General features: G+C 42.4%; 1 protein-coding gene across 1 annotated transcript in view; it reads right to left on the minus strand.

Moving 5' to 3' along the window:
* SAR1B (secretion associated Ras related GTPase 1B) overlaps window positions 1-15,179 on the minus strand; it is a 33,788-nt gene extending 18,609 nt beyond the window's left edge. Inside the window, 3 exon segments of the mRNA XM_035727658.1 lie at window positions 1,683-1,758; window positions 7,475-7,557; window positions 15,076-15,179. Of these exon segments, the coding sequence (XP_035583551.1) occupies window positions 1,683-1,740 (58 nt within the window). The 5' untranslated portion in view covers window positions 1,741-1,758; window positions 7,475-7,557; window positions 15,076-15,179.
* Window positions 15,180-19,092: the final 3,913 nt, after the last annotated feature.

A 19,092-nucleotide genomic window follows, 5' to 3' on the forward strand; every position in this document is an offset into this window, starting at 1 on the left:
CACTGCCTCCTACTGTTAGCCCTATTAACCTCTTGCTTCTGCTTATGAGGCAATTTATTTTGCTTTTTTTTTTTTAAAGATTTTATTTATTTATTTGAGAGAATGAGAGACAGAGCGAGCACACGAGAGGGGGGAGGGTCAGAGGGAGAAGCAGACTCCCCGCTGAGCAGGGAGTCCGATGCGGGACTCGATCCTGGACTCCAGGGTCATGACCTGAGCCGAAGGCAGTCGCTTAACCAACTGAGCCACCCAGGCACCCTATTTTGCTTTTTCAACATAGTTCAGCATAGATTAATTTTTCTATAAACTGAGATACAGATACCAACCTGTCACAACCCGGGTTATCCCAGTCTAATGAAGTTTAAAATGTTTATTTCTGACCCAGTTGTTAAAAATACGTAATAAAATATTTCAGTCTGATAAAAATATTTAAGAATTCTTGAGGAGGTAATATAGAGAGATCTGATATTTGACCTGTAGTAGAGTGACAGTATAAAATGTGAGGAATTTTAGTTTAAAAAGGAAAAAGAAAACCTTGATTTTTAAAAATGTGCAAACATTGAGGTTCAAATAAGAAATAAAAATAGATTGACAAGGGTTGCCTGGGTGGCTCAGTTGGTTAAACTGCTGCCTTCAGCCCAGGTCATGATCCCAGGGTCCTGGAATCGAGCCCCACACTGGGCTTCCTGGCTTCTCCCTCTGCCTGCCGCTCCCCCTGCTTGTGCCCTCTCCCTCTCCCTCTCTCTCTCGCTCTCTCTGTGTGTCAAATAAATAAAATCTTTAAAAAAAATAGATTGACAAAATTTGATCTTACATTATCCTTTTATATATAATAGTCAAATAAAATGTGTATTTTCCAAACAAAATTTATTTCCTTTGTTAAAATTATGTTTGTGGAAAAAGAGCCATTTATACAGGAGATTATAATTCATAAGTACGGTTGTGGCCAGTCAGGAATTATGTTGACAACTCTGTAATTACATGAAATGTTTCTCTTTGTTCCAGTTCAAGATGATGATTACATGGAGACTAAACTTAGAGCATGATTTGAAAATAGGAGACCAGAAATATCTTCATTAATTACTATAATAAAATTGTCTATGTCGTAATATAAAAGTTAATCAAAAGCTTGTTTCGCTGGAAAATATGAGAAGTTAAGAGTGTCAATAAGAGAATGAGATGCTAAAATTTTCCCTCTTTAAAATCTACAGAAGAGAGGAAAATTACTAGCCAGATTTGCTGGGTAAACAAGTCTCATTTAGCAGACTATATGCTACCAGTTATGATATACAAGGCACTTTATGGAATGTGCATTTTATAGTAACAAAAATAATGCAGAGAATTCCTGTGAGGATTAAATGAGATAAAGTATCTAAAGCACTTAGGTAAACTGGCTAATCAAAGGTAGCTATTCCTGTAAATAATATTCCTATCAACAATCTTAAGGGGTAGGAATTATTTTTAATTTACAGATAAGGAAACTAAGGTTAAGGTGGAGAAAGTAATTTGCCCAAGACTACATAATTTATAAGAGATACAATGAGTAACTGAACATGTTTGTATGATTTCAAAGCCCACATTCGCAACTACTGGGTTATATATAAAGAGGCTCTAGACAAATAAGCACTTTTATTTAAGTAGGATTAAATGGGATAACCATAGAGAACAAAGAGCCAACATACCTAAAAACTGTAGCACACTGCTGAAACCACTGTAAATCCAGTCAAATATGAAGGACATATCCAAATCTTATAGAGTCTGAAAAAGAAAGTGTTTTGAATTCAGTAGTCAACATTTAACAACAACATTAAAGAGGAACTCTGAGTAAATAATCCTACAACAACCTTACTATAAGGAGTTAGCCCTTCTTACCCAGGGTGATCTAATCTGATCTATACTGATGCATAGAAACCAAAATGCCATTAAAATACAAACTAGTGGGGTGCCTGGCTGGCTTAACTGGTAGAACATTCAACTCTTGATCTCAGGGTAGGGAGTTCAAGCCCCATGCTGGGTGTACAGCTTACTTTAAAAAAAGGCGGCAGCGGGGGGGCGGGGGGGTGTGCCTGGGTGGCTCAGTCGGTTAAGCGACTGCCTTCGGCTCAGGTCATGGTCCCAGGGTCCTGGGATCGAGCCCCGCATCGGCCCCCTGCTCAGCGGGGAGTCTGCTTCTCCCTCTCCCACTCTCCCTGCTTGGTGTTTTTGTTCTAACTCTCTCTCTGTAAAATAAATAAATAAAATCTTAAAAAAAAGGAAAGAAAAAAGTAAAAGCCCTCTATTTTTAAAAAACCAAAAAAAATTTTTAATTAAAAAACAAACTAGAGACCATTATTTGCCAATCAGAGTGGCAAACACGAAAATGAACTTTAACAGCCAGAACTGGAAAAGATGTCGTAAGAGAGGCAGTTAATAGCAATATAAATTGATGCAAATCTTTTTAATAACTAATTCGCCAGTAATATATGTTATACTGTTTGACCCAAGAATTCTACTTACTTATTTAAGGTATGCTTTAACTCACAACCCTGAGATCAAGACCTGAGCTGAGATGAAGAGTCAGATGCTTAACCAAGTGACCACCCAAGTGCCCCCCAAGAATTCTACTTTTAGAAATTGTCCTAAATACGGACAATCATATATTCAGATGTGCATCAAAGCATTATGTAAGAAAAATTTTGGAAATAATCTATATTCAACAGTAAGTTAAATGAAGTATATATGGTCTATGAAATAGGTACCAAAACCTTAGAGTAGGGGAAGGAAGAGCAAAGAGAAAGAGATGAAAAAAGGAAATTTATGATAGTAAGTTTCCAAGTCTGATTATACCTTTGTGGAGTAAAAACCCTTACTTTTGGTCTTTTGTAGTAAATGGTAACAGGTGGTAAATTTCTGGGTCTGTCATCTTTCTGCATTTTGCAAATTTTAATCATGTTACTGAATGTTAAAAAACATTTTTTATTTCTTTAACTTTTTTATTATGTTAATCACCATACATTACATCATTAGTTTTTGATGTAGTGTTCCATGATTCATTGTTTGTGCATAACACCCAGTGCTCCACGCAGAACGTGCCCTCTTTAATACCCATCACCAGGCTAACCCATCCCCCCAGCCCCTCCCCTCTAGAACCCTCAGTTTGTAAAAAACATTTTCTTAAATCACAGTAGAAAATGCAGAGTATAGTTCCGTTTAGCATTTACTTGACAGGGGCTTGATAACTAATAAAGCTAATATGGAAAGAAGACGAAAAAAATCCTGGAGAAATGAAAGATCACATATACAAAAATACACTTTCAGATCAACAAAGTTCATTTTCTAGAGCTAAACAAAACCCAGGCCCAAAACTTGGGCCAAGTCCAAACAATTTGAAAGGTTCTGCTATCTTTGACATTCTTTAAACAAAGTGTGACACACAACACTGCTTTCTTTAACCACCTCTCAGTCAGTGGGCTGCCAACCTGATCCAGACAGGCCCACCAAACTCAGAATTGCTAGAGGATAAGGTGTTAAGAGATTACATTGCCCTGAAAATGAGAGACAAAAAAGAGACACCTACCTCCAGTTTAGAAGGCCTAGCAGTATTTACTAGGAGATTCCCTGGATCCAGGCAATAGCCTCTCCCCTCTTCCATCCCCTGACTTGAACTCGCCAGAGCAAAATTTTGCTCTTGCAACCAGTCCATTCCTGACTGAGAATGACTCACAAATTATAAAGTTTCGTATGTCAGTAGCACAAGAATGAGAACTAGAAGAGCCATATATAGAAAAATCCAGGGACGCCTGGGTGGCTCAGTTGGTTGAGCATCTGCCTTCAGCTCAGGTCATGATCCCAGAGTCCTGGGATCAAGTCCCACATCGGGCTCCTTGCTCAGTGGGGAGTCTTCTCCCTCTCCCTCTGCCCCTCCCCCTGCTTGTGCGCGCGCTCTCTCTCTGACATAACAAATAAATAAAATCTTTAAAAAAGACTCTCCCCTCTGCCCCTCACCACTGCTCACTCTCTCTAAAATAAATCTTAAAAAAAAAAAATCCAGTACCTTAGAAGTTCTTATTTTACTCAAGTTGAAAATTATATCTCATTCTATTATTATTCTAGGTGATGTAGAAACTGAAACTTGTAGTCACAGAAAATGTATACAGTGGCTTATCTTTTCTGAAGATTTTTAGGTAAGATGTGTGTTTTTCAAATAGAATCATAATTTTTACTCTAGGGAATCAAATAAAGCAGTGGCGTATTGAAACATTTTATTTAATTCAATAGTGATTACCAAGTTCATATCATGTCCAAGGTCCTAAGCTAGACACCCTGGGGGATACAAATACTGATGATAAACATGGCTCTTTCTCTTGAAAAGATTAAAGTCTAGCTAGAGAAGTAAGTTAGCTACACAAATGTAATTCAACTGAAAAATGTTAAAACTGAATAGGATATTATCTAGGATGGTTAACAACTTACCCTATAGAATTTCAAAACTTATACAAACACAAAGAAAAAGACGGCCCATATTGTAAATCATAAGCTATTAGGGGATGAATGATCATAACAGTGTAAAATCAGAATAAAAAGAAGTAATGCAGTAGGAAGGGGTATGGTATGCTCACAAATGTACTTTATGCTCTGTACAGAAAAAGAGAAAATCAGTCCTCCTTGTCTCTACACAGTTCTACAGAGACAACAAGTTGTAGCTAAGGAAAGGTTTGTTTTGTTTGTTTGTTTTTTTAAGATTTATTTATTTGACAGAGAGAGACAGCAAGAGAGGGAACACAAACGGGGGAGTATGAGAGGGAGAAGCAGGCTTCGGGCTGAGCAGGGAGCCTGATGCGATGCAGGGCTTGAATCATGACCTGAGCCGAAGGCTGACCCTTAACGACTAAGCCATTCAGGTGTCCCTAAGGAAAGGTTTCTTGGATGATGTTCAGCCTGAATCTTGAAGATTAAATAAGAGTTTGCTAAGTGGTTGTTATACTATGTGCAGCGGTGTGAAACTAAGTGGGGACAGCAAAAAGTCAGGTACTGTGAAATGATGGGACAGGTTAGGGGGCTGCAAACTTAGCATCAGTCAACAGGTGCTCACAAGGGAGGCGTAAGTCAGAATGAGAAACAAATCTGAGACTAAATTTAGGCATTTGGTCTTCATGCTTGCTACCCATAACATATTGATATAAGAAACAATATTGAATCAGTCTTTCAATTTAATAAAGCAAAGCTAACAAGAAATAGCAGCTACCCCCATAAGCTTTATGATTTGTTGAAAGGTTAAGAACAAGAACTACGCAGGCGCCTGGGTGGCTCAGTCATTAAGCATCTGCCTTCGGCTCAGGTCATGATCCCAGGGTCCTGGGATCAAGCCCCACGTCTGGCTCCCTGCTCAGTGGGAAGCCCGCTTCTCCCTCTCCCACTCCCCCTGCTTGTGTTCCCTCTCTTGCTCTCTCTCTTTCTGTCAAAAAATAAATACTTTAAAAAAAAAAAAAAGAACAAGAACTACGGAGCCAGGATTTTACCACCGACCTTAGGCAAGTTACTTCAATTTCCTTACCTGTAAACTGGGAATAACAGTAGCTACCTGAGATGGTTGTGAAGATTAAATCCATTACTATACACAAACCACTTAGCATCTGGCATGGAGGAAGCATTCAGCATTAGCTGCTCTTATTTCTTCTACCATGTGGCCCACAGGACTAGGCACTTTGTGAATGTCACCACTAAAACACCCCAACAACCTTTCAAAGTAAATATATATATATATTTTTTGAGTAGGCTCCATGCCCAATGTGGGGCTTGAAATGAGGACCCCAAGATCAAGAGTCACGCATGCTCTACCGACTGGGCCCCCAAGTAAATACATTACTGTTCCCATTTTACAGAAGAAGAAACTGAAGTTACAATAGCTAAAACTCAAGTATTGGGGATTGGCACATCCAAGTTCTAAACACGGGTCTTTCTGACTTCTAAGTCCGTTCCCTTTCTCTTACACTGCAGTGGCTTTATAACAAAGGCTATATTTGTTTAAATGGTTACATACCATTTTTTTAATCACTCCAGCTTATGACTCTGACACGTAATTCCTCCTCCTCACATCACACATCCAGTTAGTTATTCCCCAGCTCTATCAATTTCTGCAGTCTCAAGCTTTCTTAGATTCCTATAGGAACCAGTTAGTGAAGACCTTAAATCACATTCCCAAACTACCATCTTAACTTCAAATTTTGTTTGTACCACTCTGTACACACCCTCCAGAGTGGCTTCATCAAAATACCATCTTAGACTTGATTTACTGCATGGTTAGGGTGACTATAACTCCCAGCTTGCTGGGGACAGTCTCAGCAAAGTTAGCTCAGTACAATTATTCATAGTGCTTCCTTTCACTCTCAAAAGCATCCTGATTAGGTGTGAAATTATATAGCCACCCTATACCTATGCATAGAGAGCCACTGGAGGTCTGTGGGCTGAGAAATGATTCAAACTCCTCGTCCAATATTCCAGAACTTCCACTATCTATCTTTTGGTCACCTTTACAAGCTTAAATCTTCCCTACTTGTAGCCTTCCCTGGGCCAAAGTAAACCACTTGCCATTCACTGCCGGTGACCTATACTTTACCACCTTAAAACCTCTGCCCATTCTCCAACCCAACCAACAAATGAATTTCTCCCACCAATTCTACCTAAAGGCCTCCTGCCTCAAGCACCAGCCAAATGCTATGGAAGAAATGAGTTTTCACTTGAGATGATCTTTAAGGGACAGAGGAGTGGAAGAACCAACAGAACCCAGCAAGCATAGAACGAGAAGAGGGGCGCCTGGGTGGGCTCAGTCAGTTAAGCATCTGCCTTCTGCTCAGGTCATGAGCGGGGGGTCCTGGGATCGAGCCCCACATCGGGCTCCCTGCTCTGAGGGGAGTCTGCTTCTCCCTCTCCCTCTGCCCTTCCACCCGCTTGTGCTCTCTCTCTTGTTCACTCTCTCAAAGAAATAAAATCTTTTTTAGAGATTTTATTTATTTATTTGACAGAGAGAGACACAGAGAGAGAGGGAACACAAGCAGGGGGAGAGGGAGAGGGAGAAGCAGGCCTCTGGCTGAGCAGGGAGCCCGATGCGGGGCTCGATCCCACGACCCTGGGATCATGACCTGAGCCACTCACCCAGATGCCCCTCAAATAAATAAAATCTTAAAGAAACAAAACAAAACAAAACAACAAGAAGAGCCGGTGGCAAAGGTGGAAAGAAGTTAGCCCCATTAGTACCGCTGCAGAGATGTCACAGCTTGCTTTGTGACAGGAGACCACCGCTGAGAGCCTGAGTCACCCACAGCAGAGTGGAAGTCCAGGAGAGCCCAAGGCCAGTACTTAGAGCACAGCAGGGCTGGGTCTCCAAGAGTCATTAACTGTGTGACCTTAGAACAAGCTACAGTTTCTTTTGCAAAACTCTCTCAGGGTGCTGTAAAGATCAAGCTGAGATAAAATGCACAAAATAAGTACTTCATACCTGGTTGCTGTCAGTATGGAGAAGTAGTAGGACAGACGGTCAGTAGCTGGAGGCAGTAAGGGAAGAGTCCTCTTTCAAAGAGTCTGAAATGGAAGGACAGAAGTGGGATTTTCTTCTTAAGGAAGGGTAAGTTTGTTGGTAAGAAGGAGCTAGCAGAAAGGGAGAGGTTAAAGATGAGGGAGAAAGGGAAGGAAGGAATTGCAAAAAGGGGCACAGTCTCATAAGAGGAGCCAGGGCTGAGAGCACATCTCCTCTAAGAGTAGAAGGAAGCAGGGCCAGGGAACATACAGTGGAGGCAGCAGGAATCAGACTCCAAAAGTGGAGAAGGGGTACTGAGAATTTTCTGAGGAGCAGAGTGAGGATTCGAATAGCTACTGTGGGGAAAAGATCAAGTTAAAAGACTGCTAAAAAGGGCCAAGTGCTTGGCTGGGGCTGAAAAACATTCACAGCACCGTCCATCTGCATGGATTTCCAACCTCCCCCTCTCCCGGCCACTCCCTCCCAGCGAGGATCAGCTTTACAGAAATGGAGTGAACAGGGATTAGGAACTGAAAAAAGACAAGGGGAACAGGAATTTGAGAGTACTAGTGAGAGGCTGAAGTGATATGATCAAAAGTTCAGGCTGTGTGAATAAAGGTATAAAGGCAGCTAGTACCTGGGGATAAACTGGGCAGCAAAGGCAGGCTTCTCACAGAAGAGAACTAAGAGAACAGGGGGAAAATCTCTGGTCGAAAAGCAACTGTAGACACACATAGGCATAGTAAAAGGGCAAGAAAAGTGAAAGGTGGAGCAGAATTGTGTCAGCAAACTGGAGGAGAGTGTGGGGTTCAAAATTTCCAGAGGATCGGGTCTGGGTGGTGGCAAATTCCAAGGCCCATCTCTGGCACAGACAGATGAAGAAAGCTGGAGTGAAAGAAAGGGGAAGCCAGGCTACATGGTATACTGTCCACGCCGACAGCACAATCACAGGAAGAACGCGGGGCTAGAGAGAGCAAGACTATGAATCAAGTGACAAAGTCCTCATTGAAGGGGTGCCTGGCTGGCTGTCAGTGGAGCATGTGACTCTTGATCTCGGGGTCATGAGTTCGAACCCCACATTGAGGACAGAGTTTACTAAAAAAAAGAAGTCTTCACTGAAGATGACTGTTAGTAGGCGAAAGCCATGAAACTGACAGAGAGTGGAATGGGGTAAGACTTGAAGGAAAAACGATTTTTTGCATAAAGATGGTCCAAATTTGCTGTTGTAAAATTTGTCCCTAGAGAAATAATTTATTAACATATATGGGAAACTCTGCTTTAGAAGATAATGAGATATTTATATTTCAATAAAGTTGTGGTTTCTAAGAACCTTAAAACAAGGTAGGAAGCATTAGTCATTTTAAAGTAGAAATAAAAATGCCCAACTAAGAATAAATGTTACTTAGCCACAAACAGATACCTGAGCCCTGAGAACAGGTTACACAACACCATGAACACACTATTAGACATGTGAAGAGCAAAGGTCAAGAATAAGGAAACATATACACGTCAGCAGATTTATTTATTGCATGAACAACAAATAGGAAAAGTGCCTATGCAGATTAGAAAAGTGATCTACTCCAGTAACATGAAAATCAGTACAAAAGTAGAATGGAGCAGAACCTCTCAGATTACAAATAACTGCTTAAAGCCTTCTCCCATTAAACTTACATGAATGATTCCATTTACATGAAATGTCCTGAACATGTAAGTTCTCAGAGTAAGTTAGTGGTTGTCAGATGAGGGAGGTAAGGGGAAACTGGGAGTGACTGCTCATAGGTACTGGGTTTCTTTTTGGGTGATGAAAATGTTCTGGAATAGATAGTGGTGATGGCTGCATAACACTGAATATACTAAAAACACTGAATTGTATACTTTAATAGGATAAATTTTATGGTATGTGAACTATATTTCAATAAAGCTATTAAAAAATAAATAAAAATAAAAGCTCCAATGGTCTAAAAAGGCAAATATAACACCAGAGTAGCATTATAGAAACAATACATTATTAAGTTTGGGAAGCAAAGGATGGTAGGGCCATGGTGAAAGTGAGTAACTTTCCTAGAATTTTATTTTATTTTTTTAAGATTTTATTTATTTATTTATTTATTTATTTGACAGAGAAGAAGACACAGCGAAAGAGGGAACACAAGCAGAGGGAGTGGGAGAGGGAGAAGCAGGCTTCCTGCAGAGCAGGGAGCCCGATGCGGGGCTTGATTCCAGGACCCTGGAATCATGACCTGAGCCGAAGGCAAACGCTCAACGACTGAGCCACCCAGGTGCCCCTATCCTAGAATTTTAAAAATCAGGATTTAATATGCATCTTTTGAAATACTATTATTTCATTCTGGGAAAGCCAATCTTTCTGAGCTCCAATTTCTTCTTACCTATAATAGGAATACTATCTGTCTCACAGAGTTTTAAGAATGATTAATTATGTGGGGCGCCTGGGTGGCTCAGTCAGTTGGGCATCTGCCTTTGGCTCAGGTCATGCTCCCAGGCAGGGTCCTGGGATGGAGCCCTGCAGCAGGCTCCTTGCTCAGCGGGAGCCTGCTTCTCCCTCTCCTTTTGCCCTCCCCACTTCTCGTGCTCTCTCTTTCTCAAATAAAGTGTTAAAAAAAAAAGATTAATTATGATAGTGTACCTGAAAATATTTTGTATACTACACAACGTAAAGTGGCATTAACTCATTCCAACTAAATTAACTGAAATTCAAAACACAAATTTTATTTTTAACTATTTTTTAAGTAATCTCTACACCCAGCATTGGGTTTGAACTTACAACCCTGAGATCAAGAGTTGTACACCCTACCAACTGAACCAGGTGCCTCCTCAAAAGTACAAACTCTAAATGCCAATTTTCAAGTTAACTTCAATATTAACAAGAATATTGAAAGAGGTGCCTGGGTGGCTCAGTTGTGAAGCGTCTGCCTTCAGCTCAGGGCATGATCCCAGGGTCCTGGGATCGAGCCCCGCATCGGGCTCCCTGCTCAGCGGGAAGCCTGCTTCTCCCTCTCCCACTCCCCTGGCTTGTGTTCCCTCTCTCGCTGTCTCTCTCTCTGTCTCTGTCAAATAAATACAATCTTAAAAAAAAAACTGAAAGATTTCAGTATTCTAATATGAAAAAAAATTTTTTGAGAGATGGGGAGAGAGAGAAAGAGGGATGGGGAGAGGGAGAAAGAGTCTTAAGCAGGCTCCATACCCAGAGCTGAGCCCAACTCGGGGCTCGATTTCACAACCCAAGCCGAAATCAACAGTCAGACGCTTAACCGACTGAGCCACCCTGGCGCCCCAATATGAAGAATTTTTTTTTTAAGATTTTATTTATTTATTTGTTTGTTTTTAAAGATTTTACTTATTTATTTGACAGAGAGAGACACAGCGAGAGAGGGAACACAAGCAGGGGGAGTGGGAGAGGGAGAAGCAGGCTTCCCGAGGAGCAGGGAGCCCAATGCGGGGCTCGATCCCAGGACCCTGGGATCATGACTTGAGCCGAAGGCAGACGCTTAACAACTGAGCCACCCAGGAGCCCCAAGAAGTTTTTAATATTTTTCATGAATGTCTTTATTTATTTATTTTTAAAGATTTTATTTATTTATTTGACAGCGAGACACAGCGAGAGAGGGAACACAAGCAGGGGGAGTGGGAGAGGGAGAAGCAGGCCTCCCGCGTTGCACGGAGCCTGATGCGGGGCTTGATCCCAGGACCCTGGGATCATGACCTGAGTCGAAGGCAGATGCTTAACGACTGAGCCACCCAGGCCAAAAAAAAAAAAAAAAAATTATTTTTTTAATATTTTATTTATTTATCAGAGAGAAAGAGCGAGCGAGCACAAGCAGGGGGAGCAGCAGGGGGAGAGGGAGAAGGGAGCACGGAGCCCGATGTGGGACTCGATCCCAGCACCCTGGGATCATGACCTGAGCTGAAGGCAGACGCCCAACCGACTGAGCCACCCAGGGGTCCCATGAATGTCTTTACTTTAAATATTAACAACATTGTCATTGACTGTCACCAGAATAGGTACTAGAATAGTTTCCTTCAACTCTAGGTAAAGATATTTACTAGAAAAGATTAATCATAATTTTCTACCCATCTTCATCAGGTTTATGATAAAAATGTGTATAATTCCATAAGATCAGTAAGCTACCTTATTTAGAAATTATGCTCATTTAGAAATTATGCACACTTCTCTTTCAAATTCAAATAGTACTAGGGGCGCCTGGGTGGCTCAGTTGGTTAAGCGACTGCCTTCGGCTCAGGTCATGATCCTGGAGTCCCAGGATCAAGTCCCGCATCGGACTCCCTGCTCAGTGGGGAGTCTGCTTCTCCCTCTGACCTTCCCCCCCCCTCATGTACTCTCTCTCTCATTCTCTCTCTCAAATAAATAAACAAAATCTTTAAAAAAAACAAAACAAATTCAAATAGTACTAGAAATATGAGACCAAACTCTGCTTGACCATGTTTTTAAGTAATCTCTTAAATTCTATAAAACCATGTTTTTAAGTAATCTCTTAAATTCTATAAAACCATGTTTTATAGAATTTCAGCAAGGCCATGTGTATTACCAAGGATGGAAAGTAATAATGTTAAATGTTTCAAGACAGTGCTGACTTTATAAATATTTTCCCCTAAATTTCTTAGATTTTCTTTCTATAGCCTTTAGAGTTTTGAAATAATGATGCAAATACAAAACTCAAAAAAACATTTTATGGGCGCCTGGGTGGCTCATTTGGTTAATCGACTGCCTTCGGCTCAGGTCATGATCCTGGAGTGGGATCGAGTCCCACATCGGGCTCCCTGCTGAGCAGGGAGTCTGCTTCTCCCTCTGAACCTCTTGCCTCTCATGCTCTCTATCTCTCATTCTCTCTCTCTCTCAAATAAATAAATAAAATCTTTAAAAAAAAAAACATTTTATGATTGAATGCATAGCAATCATAGTAATGGAATTAGACCTTTGGGTTCATGTAATCAACCAAAAGTACAAACTCAAGTTTCCTTTAGGCAAAAATGACACTCCAATTGAAAGGTTAAATCTGTGACAAATATAAATAGGATTTTTTTAAGAGTAAGAGAAGGGGAAATGAACGCTATATTATGAATAAGGTTGTTGTGAGTCTAAGTACTGAACTTGCCTGTACTGAATTAAGAAAGTGAAAACCGAGGGGCGCCTGGGTGGCTCAGTCTTTAAGCGTCTGCCTTCGGCTCAGGTCATGATCCCAGAGTCCTGGGATCGAGCCCCACATCAGGCTTCCTGCTCAGCAGGGGGCCTGCTTCTCCCTCTCCCACTCCCCCTGCTTGTGTTCCTGTTCTCGCTGTTCTCTCTGTCAAATAAATAAATAAAATCTAAAAAAAAAAGGAAAATGAGAATTGATATAAACAGTGACAAATTCAATCCTTAAAATACTTTTTTTTAAAAAGCTCTAGGCCCAACATGGGGCTTGAACTCATGACCCCAAGATCAAGAGTAGCATTCCCCCCTGACTGAGCAAGCCAGAAGCCCCCTTAAAATGCTCTTTTTTTTTAGATTTTATTTATTTATTTGACAGAGAGAGACACAGTGAGAGAGGGAACACAAGCAGGGGGAGGGGAGAAACAGACTCCCGGCTGAGCAGGGAGCCCGAAGCGGGGCTCAATCCCAGGACCCTGAGATCATGACCTGAGCTGAGGCAGACGCTTAAGGACTGAGCCACCCAGGTGCCCCCTCCCCCTTAAAATACTCTTAATTGAAATTATTTTAAAAGCTACACAGAACAAAGAGAAAGTTTTTTTTTAAATTTTTATTTAAATTCTAGTTAGTTAACATACAGTGCATATTGGTTTCAGGAGAAGAATTCAGTGGTTCATCACTTACAAGAGAAATTTTTCAAATGCATGATTTTAAAGGTGTTTGCTTAGTTATGTTTTGCAGAGAAATCATTTATTTTTTTTTAAAGATTTTATTTATTTATTTATTTGAGAGAGAGAATGAGAGATAGAGAGCACGAGAGGGAAGAGGGCCAGAGGGAGAAGCAGACTCCCCGCCGAGCAGGGAGCCCGATGCGGGACTCGATCCCGGGACTCCAGGATCATGACCTGAGCGGAAGGCAGTCGCTTAACCGACTGAGCCACCCAGGCGCCCACAGAGAAATAATTTAAATGAGTATCAACCAAGTATACTCAAAGAAGAGGGTGGAGAAATAATCATTATACAGAATTCTGATTTATAAACTTCAAATAATGTGGCAGTGATTTTCATTTCTGATAGCCTAATCTTTTGTCTCAATTCCTGCTTGAAGTGCAAGGAAAGGATGATTAAAATGTACTTTTTTCAACTGCTCATCTTTGTAATGATTAATAATGCTTCTCTAACATTTCTAAAATAAAGGCAAAACATTCCTTTTCTGCAAACTCAGAAAATGCCACTAAACTATAAGATTAGTTTTTAAAGTTCCAAATATTTTGGTAATGAATGTAAATCCTCAAAACAGTATTAGATATACACATTGCTTTGCTATGTCAGCACCACTAATTATTGACAAATTGTAAGTCTTCCCTTATTCCCCATCTGTAAAATAGAGATACCATTACCTTCCTTAATGAATTGTTGTGCGAATGGCTAGCACCTCACAAACAGGAGACAGTAAATGTTTCCTTTTCTTTCATACTTTTTTTCTTTAAGATTTTATTTATTTGAGGGAGAGCACGCACAAGCCAGGGGAAGAGGCAGAGGGAAAAGCAGACTCCCCGCTGAGCAGGGAGCCCACGCGGGACTCAATCCCAGGACTCTGGGATCATGACCTGAGCCAAAGGCCGACGCTTAACCGACTGAGACACCCAGGCGCCCCTTCTTTCATACCCTTAGCTGGTATTTTAACACTGAACTTAGGATATTTTTCAGAGTAAGACACGTGGTAATAGTGAGCTTGACAGGTAAATATGCAAATAATACTAGGTTTAATTTTTCAAGTTAAAAGGATTCCCTCACCTCGTTTTGCCCAATGTACCAAATACATTCCTAATGAGTTTGGTTCTTCGGGCCAATGAGGTCAGAGTTTCAGCTGCTGTCAAAACAAATTTCTATGTTGTTCAAAAATCTTGGAACAATTTATAAATCATTAGTTTTCCCCCAACCAGTTTATCTTTTCTCCCACTCAGCTGGGACTTGGGCTATGGCCAAACGTTAACTTCTACTAGTAAGGAAGCTCACTTTGCCGCCACACTAATTGGGAGAACTGAAAACACCGCGTCACAGGGTCTTGAGCTGTCAATGATCCCCGCCGCCTTCACCTGATCAGGTGAGGGAACTGAGGCTGAGGGGAAGGAAGGGCTTATCTGCGGCTTATAGTCAGCTCATTCTTTTCTGAAATGACACCGTTTGACAGCAGCAGGTGTACTATCCAGAGGACTCTCACGGCGACCACCGCAGAGCAGGAAACGAACCCGTTCCTCTTAGTGCCGCCTGACTCCGGAGAGGAAAACAGGGACCCCTTCCTCGCCTGGCCACAAGCAGGGGCCCCGGTGGGCTCAGGCCCGAAAAGTGCACCTTCCCTGGGATCCACAGCTGCCGCCTGCCAGTTCTACTGGGAGAAGAGACCTCCACTCACCTGCGAATGGAGAGATCGCAGTTCCTCACCTGGCGACCGCCCTACACCCGTCTAGTTCAAACTGCAAAGCGCTATGGCTGCCGATGTCCCAGCTCCCATCAGCTCCTTCCGGGCCGGGGGCGGGGGCGGGGGGATGCTTCCCTCCTGGCGGTCCGCAGGGCCACAGTTCCACGAGCCCAAAGTTCCGCCTCCCCGCGGTTCCGCCGCCAAACCCCAGGCTCAGCGCGCTTGCTGGCTGGAGCCAGCCTTTCAGCAACCTGGTCTCCCCACGTCCGCGGGAAGGGGCTTCAGGGACCCGAGGGCCTAGGCAGAGAAGGAAACGCGAGTCTGTAGCTTGGGAAAATTATCTATGACATCCGTTTTTTAAAAAATGCACTTTATTTTTTTTTAAGATTTTATTTATTTGAGAGAGAGGGAGAGCACATGAAGTGGGGAGGGCCAGAGGGAGAAGCCAACTCCCCGCAGAGTAGGGAGCCCAGTGCGGGACTCCATACTGGAACTCCAAGATCATTACCTGAGCCGAAGGCAGTCGCTTAACCAACTGAGCCACCTAGGCGCCCTAAAAATGCATTTATTTTATTTTATTTTTTTAAAGATTTTATTTATTTGACAGAGAGAGACACAGCGAGAGAGGGAACACAGCAGGGGGAGTGGGAGAGGGAGAAGCAGGTTCCCAGCTGAGCAGGGAGCCCGAAGCGGGGCTCAATCCCAGGACCCTGGGATCATGACCTGAGCCGAAGGCAGACGCTTAATGACTGAGCCACCCAGGCGCCCCTAAAAATGTATTTAAAAAAATATATTTTCAAAGTACACCTGTTTCTTGAATTCTTAAGTAATTTACAAAACATAATTATGTGCCAGATAATGGATTGGATGCTAGGTTTTGAGCTTTATTTTTTATTTTTTAAAGATTATTTATTTATTTGACAGAGAGAGAGACAGCAAGAGAGAGAACACAAACAGGGGGAGTGGGAGAGGGAGAAGCAGGCTTCCTGCTAAGGAGAGAGCCTGATGTGGGGCTCAATCCCAGGACCCTGGGATCATGACCTGAGCCACAGGCAGATGTTTAACCGACTGGGCCACCCAGGCGCTCCCTTTCAATGTGTTTAAATAAGAATATTTGGGTGCCTTGAATGGAAGTGTGATGCTGTCAAGATTGCTCTCAAGCCAGGTTTCTAGGTCAGAGGGACAGAAGGAGGAGCTGTTTGGGGGTTAAAGAATTGATTATTCAACAGAAGAAAAACCTATAACTTGCTCTGCTGGATCTCCCTCCTTCTGCTGCAGTCTCAGGAAATGCCTTAGCCCATGTGTCTTCCCTTCATATTTGCCATTTCTTCTGCCAGAACAAATTTTCTAAACCTCTCCTCTCCACCTCCCTATGTCATAAACATACACTCTTCAGGTCTCAGCACAGATAGCCCTCTTTCATTAAAACCTCAGTCCTTTAAGCTTCCCACTCTTGATTTCAGCTCAGCTCAAAATCTCAGGGTTTGAGGGCACCTGGGTGGCTCAGTCGTTGGGTGTCTGCCTTCGGGTCGGGCCGTGGTCCCAGGGTCCTGGGATCGAGCCCCGCATCAGGCTCCCTGCTCCGCGGGAAGCCTGCTTCTCTCTCTCCCACTCCCCCTGCTTGTGTTCCCTCTTGCTGTGTCTCTCTGTTAAAGAAATAAAATCTTAAAAAAAAAAAAATCTCAGGGTTTTGAGATCCAGCCCCACGTAGAGTTCCATGCTTAGTGGGGAGTCTGCTTGAGATTCTCTCCCTCCCCCTCCCCCTCTTCCCCTCCTTCCCCCTCCCTCTCTCTGAAATAAAAAAATCTTTAAAAAAATAAAACATAAACAAAACTGCCTCCCAAACTTGGGTTTCCCCAGCAACTGTACAATTAGCCTATTATCATTCAACTTACCTTATAATTGTCCAAGTAACTATGTGATTATTTGTGTAGAGTCTCTCCCAATAGACATTCTGTAAGCCTCCTGAGGTCAGGAACCATATCTGTCTTTTCTTCTCTTGAACGTATTTTCAGTGCTTGGCATATAATAGGTGCTCAATACATATGAGCAAGTGATCCATTCATAAATGAAGGACTCCTATGTATTTTTAAAAATATTTTATGTATTTGTCAGAGAGAGAGAGCACAAGCAGGGGGAGCAGCAGGCAAAGGGAGAAGCAGGCTCTGTGCTGAGCAAGGAGCCCAATGTGGGACTCGATCCCAGGACCCTGGGATCATGACCTGAGCCAAAGGCTGATGCTTAACCGACTGAGCCACCCAGGTGCCCCTCCTACGTACTTTTTTATAAAAGATTTCATTATTTGACAGCGAGACAGCACAAGCAGGGAGCCTGATGTGGGGCTCAATCCCAGGACCCTGGGATCATGACCTGAACCGAAGGCAGACACTTAACCGACTGAGCCACCCAGGCACCCCTCCTAGATACATTTTTGTCCTAAAGGGATTAATTTCACTAGAGTCCATTGATCTGAGTTAGAGGAACTTGTTTTTCCAGTCTGGGTTCCCCTCTACTCTCTTTCCCACTTACCTACTCTTGAATCCGGTTTGATTTCTTAAAATTAATAAAAGGAAATCTCATTTAAAATGGAGTCAGGAGGGGTGCCTGGCTGGCTCAGTCCATGGAGGATGGGACTCTTGTTCTTGGGATCATGAGTTAGAGCCCAATGTTGGGTACAGAATTTACTTTAAAAAAAAATATATATATATATATGTACGTATGTATATAGTAAAATGGAGTCAGGAGCCAGATGTGGGAGCTCTTATACGCTACCACTCTTCCTTCATTGCAGACCCCAACAGGAAGAGACTTACCTTGCATTCCCCATAGGAAAAAGACTATTTTACTACCATAGCAGGAGGAAAGAATTTCTTTGTCCAGCAGCAGCCCAGCCAATTAGAGACTGTCACAACTCAGGCAGTGAAAAGCAACTACACTTAGAACTCCCAGTTTAGGGCGCCTGGGTGGCTCAGTTGGTTAAGCAACTGCCTTCCGCTCAGGTCATGATCCCGGAGTTCCGGGATCGAGTCCCACATCGGGCTCCCTGCTCGGCGAGGAGCCTGCTTCTCCCTCTGGCCCTCACCCCTCTCATGTACTCTCTCTCTCTCATTCTCGCTCTCTCAAATAAATAAATAAATCTTAAAAAAAAAAAGAACTCCCAGTTTATTCCAATGGGCGTTTTGTTTATAACAAAGTCCTCTCAATTTAGCCGTTCCTCTATAAAGGGTGGTCCTCACCTTTGTTCTCTAGACTTGCAGAGCCCTAGCTTGTGTGTCTGGAAATGCAATTCTCTGCTATTTCAGCATAGACTTTTTTTTTTGGTAGTAAGATAATGGACAGTTTTATTTTGAAGGTTAACAGGTTTAAAAATATATATATATTATTTTTTTTAGTTGTAGAGAGAAAAAGGGAGCATGCAAGCGGGGAGGGGCAAAGGGAGGAGGGAGAATTCCAAGCAGGCTCCACGCTCGAGTGCGCAGCCCAACATGGGGCTTGATCCCATGACCCTGAAATCAAGAGTCTGTTGCTCAACCCACTGAACCTCCCAGGCACCCCTGAGGTTAACAGATTTAACCATTGCTTTTAAGTAGTGAAAGGACTACTTCACTGGACTCCTCAAAATTATAGCTCTTATCCTGGATAGGCTTTTTTTCCCTGATATTGCTGGCATTTTAGTCAGCCTTAAAAAATCTAAACTCCTGGCTTCAGCAAGAAATGGTAAAATGGCTAGGAATGGAGGGTTGTGACAATAAGCAAGACATAGCATCTTTATTCAAGGACCTTTCAGTTTGGCCGGGAAATGTGTTAAGTCACACCTAACTCTCAAAGAAGGTAGGGGGAGAGAGGATAATAATGTACAAAATGGTGGTGGTGGTGGTGAGGGAGTGAAGAGGCTGGTGATGCCAGTGTTTGAGGAGAGTCTTAAAGGCTACATAGCATATTTCCCCCCATTCTTTTTGGTGATTGTTGTTATAAAAGTAATACATACTAATTGTAAAAAGTTTGGGAAAT

This window comes from Zalophus californianus, chromosome 5 (assembly GCF_009762305.2).
Source record: "Zalophus californianus isolate mZalCal1 chromosome 5, mZalCal1.pri.v2, whole genome shotgun sequence".
NCBI classification, from domain to species: Eukaryota; Metazoa; Chordata; class Mammalia; order Carnivora; family Otariidae; genus Zalophus; species Zalophus californianus.